Source organism: Lynx canadensis, chromosome F1, assembly GCF_007474595.2.
Source record: "Lynx canadensis isolate LIC74 chromosome F1, mLynCan4.pri.v2, whole genome shotgun sequence".
NCBI lineage: Eukaryota > Metazoa > Chordata > Mammalia > Carnivora > Felidae > Lynx > Lynx canadensis.
In genome coordinates, this window is record NC_044319.2 from 25637061 (window position 1) to 25643186 (window position 6126).

At 44.3% G+C, this 6126-nt stretch overlaps 1 protein-coding gene across 1 annotated transcript; it reads right to left on the reverse strand.

The window, feature by feature from the left end:
• Positions 1-320: 320 nt before the first annotated feature.
• LOC115504688 (transmembrane epididymal protein 1-like) lies at positions 321-1094 on the reverse strand. Its single transcript, XM_030301739.1, has one exon. The coding sequence runs from the start codon at positions 1092-1094 to the stop codon at positions 321-323; it is 774 nt and encodes a 257-aa protein (XP_030157599.1).
• Between the last annotated feature and the right edge of the window lie 5032 nt (positions 1095-6126).

Here is a 6126-nt window from a genome sequence, read left to right on the forward strand (position 1 = left end):
GAAGAATACAGAGAGGAGCAAGGCAAGCAGAATGCCTTGGTTGGAGTTGAGGAGAGAGTAGGGAGGTGGGGGAAATGGTTGGGAAGCTGAGAATGAAGGTCATAGTCACATATCTCTTGTGTTTCATTTGCCTTGCCTCTGCACCCTGCTCAGCAAATGAGACTAAGAAAAGCCAGAAGGGGTGAAGGGTATGCCCATCCCAGCAGAGTCTGTTGCCTCAGTCATCTTCTCTGACACCTGCACTTCCCACAACTTCTCCTCCAGGTATTCCAGAATGTGCAGGTGACAGAAACCATTCCTGGCTTACCCAGGTTCAAACATCAACAAATGTAACAATACCACAAAAAAGAGAAGCCATAGACCCAGATCATCAAAATGGCAATGGAAGCCACATGCCAGCAGAAGAAGGTGGTGACAAATATAATGTTGTTTTTGTCATCATCCATCCATTTATAGCCAGAAATTGGTTTGTACAGCATAAAGCCTATCTGAATCAGCCAAGAGCCTGTCATCATATAAAAAAAGGCCTTCATCACCCAGAGTTGCAGCACATCAGGGGCCCACAGCTCTGCGATCACCACCAACGCCAGCAGGAATATTGCCTGAGTGAGCAGGATGTGAGACTGCAGCTCCACACCTTCTGAGTCCTGCATGTGAGACACCATCAGAGGCAGAAACAGAAACATGCCCAGGGCTTGGGCACCTTGCTCCAGAGCAGCACACCTCTGGGGCAGCACGTTCTGGCTCACCACATCTACACACCCGCTCAGGAAGAAGGTAATATATAGAGTGAGATGCTGCCACTGTTTGCGGTACAAAAAGTTTCTCTGATGATATATCTTGCTGATGAGTACAAACTGTCCATGTATGTTATGCAGCTCTTGAGCTACTAAAATGCAGGCACTTAATATCTTCACCAGCCCAACATAGTGTATTTGTCTCAGCCTTGCCCATCTTCCTTTGCTCCAGGGATGGCGTGGCAGATACTGGACAGGGTAGTTGCATATCAGGGCCCTGGAGACTAGTCGTGCATGATAAAGTCCATAGAAGAAGAGAGACAGTCCGGGGTACAAATGACCTTCAAAGCCTCCCATGGGACTGAAGGTAGGTCTGACCAAAAGCAGAGACAACCAGCTCAGAAATGGTCACCTCAGGTTCTAGAGTGTGGAGGGAGCTTCCTGAAGTCTACTTATATCCTCTCTCCAGCTCATTGCATCTACATACAGAGGGGAAATGGTTTTGGAGGAAACCCAAATTTCCGGTGGGGTGGGTGTCATGGTTTCCGTTCTGGTCTTCTGCTCTGGTTCATTGACAGCTAACCATCCATTGCCAATGAAATAAGCATATTCCCCATCACAATGCCTGGGCATCTGCAGTTCTTGGAGATTATGCTAAAGGCCCCCCTTGCCTCTCTTACTTGTCCTTGACGTTCCTTACTTCCCTCTCAAAGTCACAGAACATAAGAAAGAACTGAGAGAAAGCATGGAGAATACACAATGTCTGGCATATCTCTTAAGACTCCTCGCATATAATCTCATATAATTACTAGGTATAAATAAATGTATTCTCCCGGGCATAAACAGTCTTAAGAGTCACAAGTAAACCTACACAATATCCAACTACTCTGATGTTATTTGAGGATTACCAGAACGATATTCACTCCTGAGAATCTCCTGCTGATCTCCAGATCAGAAATGACATGCTACCACCTGAGATTCTTTCCTTTGGGCTGAAGCAATGTTTTTCCAAGTTAAAATGCAGGTGAATAGGTTCTACTCAGAGGTACTGATTCTGAATTTCTTGTGGGTGGTGTCTTGTAATAAGCATTCCAAGAAACGTTCCCAGGTAGTTCTTAGGCACACTAAATTTTGAGGATCACTGAGTAAAATGTAGGTACTGGTAAGAAAGAAGATCTTATTGAGGTGCCTGGCTGGCTCAATCAGTTAGTGTCTGACTTCAGGTCAGGTCATGATCTCACAATTCACGTGTTCGACCCCAGCAACAGGCTCTATGCTGACAGCTCAGAGCCTGGACCCTGCTTCAGATTCTGTGTGCTTCTCTCTCTCATTTTGCCCCTCTCCAGCTTGTGCTTTGTCTCTCTCTGTCTCTCAAAAATAAATAAACATTAAAAGTTTTTTTTAGGGGCGCCTGGGTGGCGCAGTCGGTTAAGCGTCCAACTTCAGCCAGGTCATGATCTCACGGTCCATGAGTTCGAGCCCCGCGTCAGGCTCTGGGCTGAAGGCTCGGAGCCTGGAGCCTGTTTCCGATTCTGTGTCTCCCTCTCTCTCTGCCCCCTCCCCCGTTCATGCTCTGTCTCTCTCTCTGTCCCAAAAATAAATAAAAAACGTTGAAAAAAAAATTTTTTTTTTAATTTTTTTTAAAAAAGAAAGAAGATCCTATTAAGCTAGTAACCTTAGTGTGAATTAGCCATCAAATATTTTCTCTCATGAAATAAGCATTGAGTTAGAATGTAATGGTCATATTACCCTTCATGACAGTCAATCAAGTACAAGAATGTCTCAAGTTAAATTTGTGTCATATTGCTCCTATATATTTCCATTTTGGTTTATTTATTGGTAAATTCTCTTTTGTTCCTACTATCAATGGATCTTCCATTTTATTTTATGAGTTTTACAAATATAAAAAACTATAATTTTATATTGATCTTCATATTAATCGTCTTGTTGCATGTAGCTACTGCTCTTACTAATTTTCAAATGATTTTATATAATCATGTTATCTTCAGTAATGAAAAAATAATCTTCTCTTATATATACTTTTGTCTTTTCTAATTGCCTTTTCCAATTGCATTAGCATGATAGAATTCTATTGTTGTTTTAACTATGAAATCTCCTGGGAAGTGTCTCCTCAAGCCCTAGATAGTGGGAGCTATCATTTTCTGATAAATCCTGCTTTCCCAGTCACAGATCAGACAAGGGACGAGCACTTAATCCAGTGAGGCTAATCTAAACCCTTCAGCAAAAATTTTTTAATCAAAGAAAACAGCTCTCAGATCTTTCGTAGATTATATCAATTCTGTTCACAGCTGAACTAATTAGCATATTTGAATTTTATTTCCTTCTCCATGGATCCAATAACATATTAGTCATCTGTTGCTGTGTAACAATTTAACACAATTTAATTTAGTGGCTTAAAACATCATGCATTCATTTCAGTTTCTATGGGTCAGGATGCAAGACAGATCTCTATGGGACCTCTGCTCACGAGTCTCACAAGGTACAGTCATGGTGACAGCCAGGCTGCACTTCATGCTGAAGCTGAGTCCTCTTCCAAGTTCACATGGTTGTAGCAGAATTCCATAGGACTGAGGTCCCATTTGCTTGCTAGTTATCATTTCACATGTACCAGATAGACAAAAATGAGCTTGACAACAGTCTGACAATATGAAATAAATAGAATGATTAATACATTGTTAGTGGAAATGTAAATGATACACTTTGTTAAAGAATTTGCTGTTACTCAGTCTTCCAGAAGATGGCGGCGTAGGAGGACGCTGGGCTCACTGCGCGTCCTGCTGATCACTTAGATTCCACCTACACCTGCCTAAATAACCCAGAAAACCGCCAGAGGATTAGCAGAACGAGTCACCAGACCCAAGCGCAGACGAGAGGCCCACGGAAGAGGGTAGGAAGGGCGGCAAGGCGGTGCGCGCTCCACGGACTGGCGGGAGGGAGCCGGGGCGGAGGGGCGGCTCGCCGGCCAAGCAGAGCCCCCGAGTCCGGCTTGCAAAAGCGGAGGGGCCTCACGGACTGTGTTCCGACAGCAAGCATGACTTAGCGTCTGGGAGGTCATAAGTTAACAGCTCTGCTCGGGAAGCGGGAAGGCTGGAGGACAAAAGGAGGGAGAGCTGCGGAGCTCCCGGACGACAGAGCTCAGTTTGGTGGGGAACAAAGGCGCTCGCCAGCGCCATCTCCCCTGCCCATCCCCCAGCCAAAATCCCAAAGGGAACCGGTTCCGGCCAGGGAAATTGCTCGCTCCGCGCAAACACCCAACTCTGTGCTTCTGCGGAGCCAAACCTCCGGCAGCAGATCTGACTCCCTCCGGCTGCCACAGGGCCCCTCCTGAAGTGGATCACCTAAGGAGAAGCGAGCTAAGCCTGCCCCCCCTGCCGCCCGCCGTGCACCTTGCCTACCCACCCCAACTAATACACCAGATCCCCAGCATCACAAGCCTGGCAGTGTGCAAGTAGCCCAGATGGGCCACGCCACCCCACAGTGAATCCCGCCCCTAGGAGAGGGGAAGAGAAGGCACACACCAGTCTGACTGTGGCCCCAGCAGTGGGCTTGGGGCAGACATCAGGACTGACTGCGGCCCCGCCCACCAACTCCAGTTATACACCACAGCACAGGGGAAGTGCCCTGCAGGTCCTCACCACACCAGGGACTATCCAAAATGACCAAGCGGAAGAATTCCCCTCAGAAGAATCTCCAGGAAATAACAAGAGCTAATGAGCTGATCAAAAAGGATTTAAATAATATAACAGAAAGTGAATTTAGAATAATAGTCATAAAATTAATCGCTGGGCTGGAAAACAGCATACAGGACAGCAGAGAATCTCTTGCTACAGAGATCAAGGGACTAAGGAACAGTCACGAGGAGCTGAAAAACGCTTTAAATGAAATGCAAAACAAAATGGAAACCACCACGGCTCGGATGGAAGAGGCAGAGGAGAGAATAGGTGAACTAGAAGATAAAGTTATGGAAAAAGAGGAAGCTGAGAGAAAGACAGATAAAAAAATCCAGGAGTATGAGGGGAAAATTAGAGAACTAAGTGATACACTAAAAAGAAATAATATACGCATAATTGGTATCCCAGAGGAGGAAGAGAGAGGGAAAGGTGCTGAAGGGGTACTTGAAGAAATAATAGCTGAGAACTTCCCTGAACTGGGGAAGGAAAAAGGCATTGAAATCCAAGAGGCACAGAGAACTCCCTTCAGACGTAACTTGAATCGATCTTCTGCACGACATATCATAGTGAAACTGGCAAAATACAAGGATAAAGAGAAAATTCTGAAAGCAGCAAGGGGTAAACGTGCCCTCACATATAAAGGGAGACCTATAAGACTCGTGACTGATCTCTCTTTTGAAACTTGGCAGGCCAGAAAGAATTGGCATGAGATTTTCAGGGTGCTAGACAGCAAAAATATGCAGCCGAGAATCCTTTATCCAGCAAGTCTGTCATTTAGAATAGAAGGAGAGATAAAGGTCTTTCCAAACAAACAAAAACTGAAGGAATTTGTCACCACTAAACCAGCCCTACAAGAGATCCTAATGGGGACCCTGTGAGACAGAGTACCAGAGACATCACTACAAGCATAAAACATACAGACATCACAATGACTCTAAACCCGTATCTTTCTATAATAACACTGAATGTAAATGGATTAAATGCGCCAACCAAAAGACATAGGGTATCAGAATGGATAAAAAAACAAGACCCATCTATTTGCTGTCTACAAGAGACTCATTTTAGACCTGAGGACACCTTTAGATTCAGAGTGAGGGGATGGAGAACTATTTATCATGCTACTGGAAGCCAAAAGAAAGCTGGAGTAGCCATACTTATATCAGACAAACTAGACTTTAAATTAAAGGCTGTAACAAGAGATGAAGAAGGACATTATATAATAGTTACAGGGTCTATCCAACAGGAAGAGCTAACAATTATAAATGTCTATGTGCCGAATACCGGAGCCCCCAAATATATAAAACAATTACTCATAAACATAAGCAACCTTATTGATAAGAATGTGGTAATTACAGGGGACTTTAACACCCCACTTACAGAAATGGATAGATCATCTAGACACACGGTCAATAAAGAAACAAGGGCCCTGAATGAGACATTGGATCACATGGACTTGACAGATATATTTAGAACTCTGCATCCCAAAGCAACAGAATATACTTTCTTCTCGAGTGCACATGGAACATTCTCCAAGATAGATCATATACTGGGTCACAAAACAGCCCTTCATAAGTTTACAAGAATTGAAATTATACCATGCATACTTTCAGACCACAATGCTATGAAGCTTGAAATCAACCACAGGAAAAAGTCTGGAAAGCCTCCAAAAGCATGGAGGTTAAAGAACACCCTACTAA

Coding starts and splice junctions, on each gene's coding strand:
- LOC115504688 (XM_030301739.1), bottom strand. CDS start 1,094: ATGGGAGGCTTTGAAGGTCATTTGTACCCCGGACTGTCTCTCTTCTTC.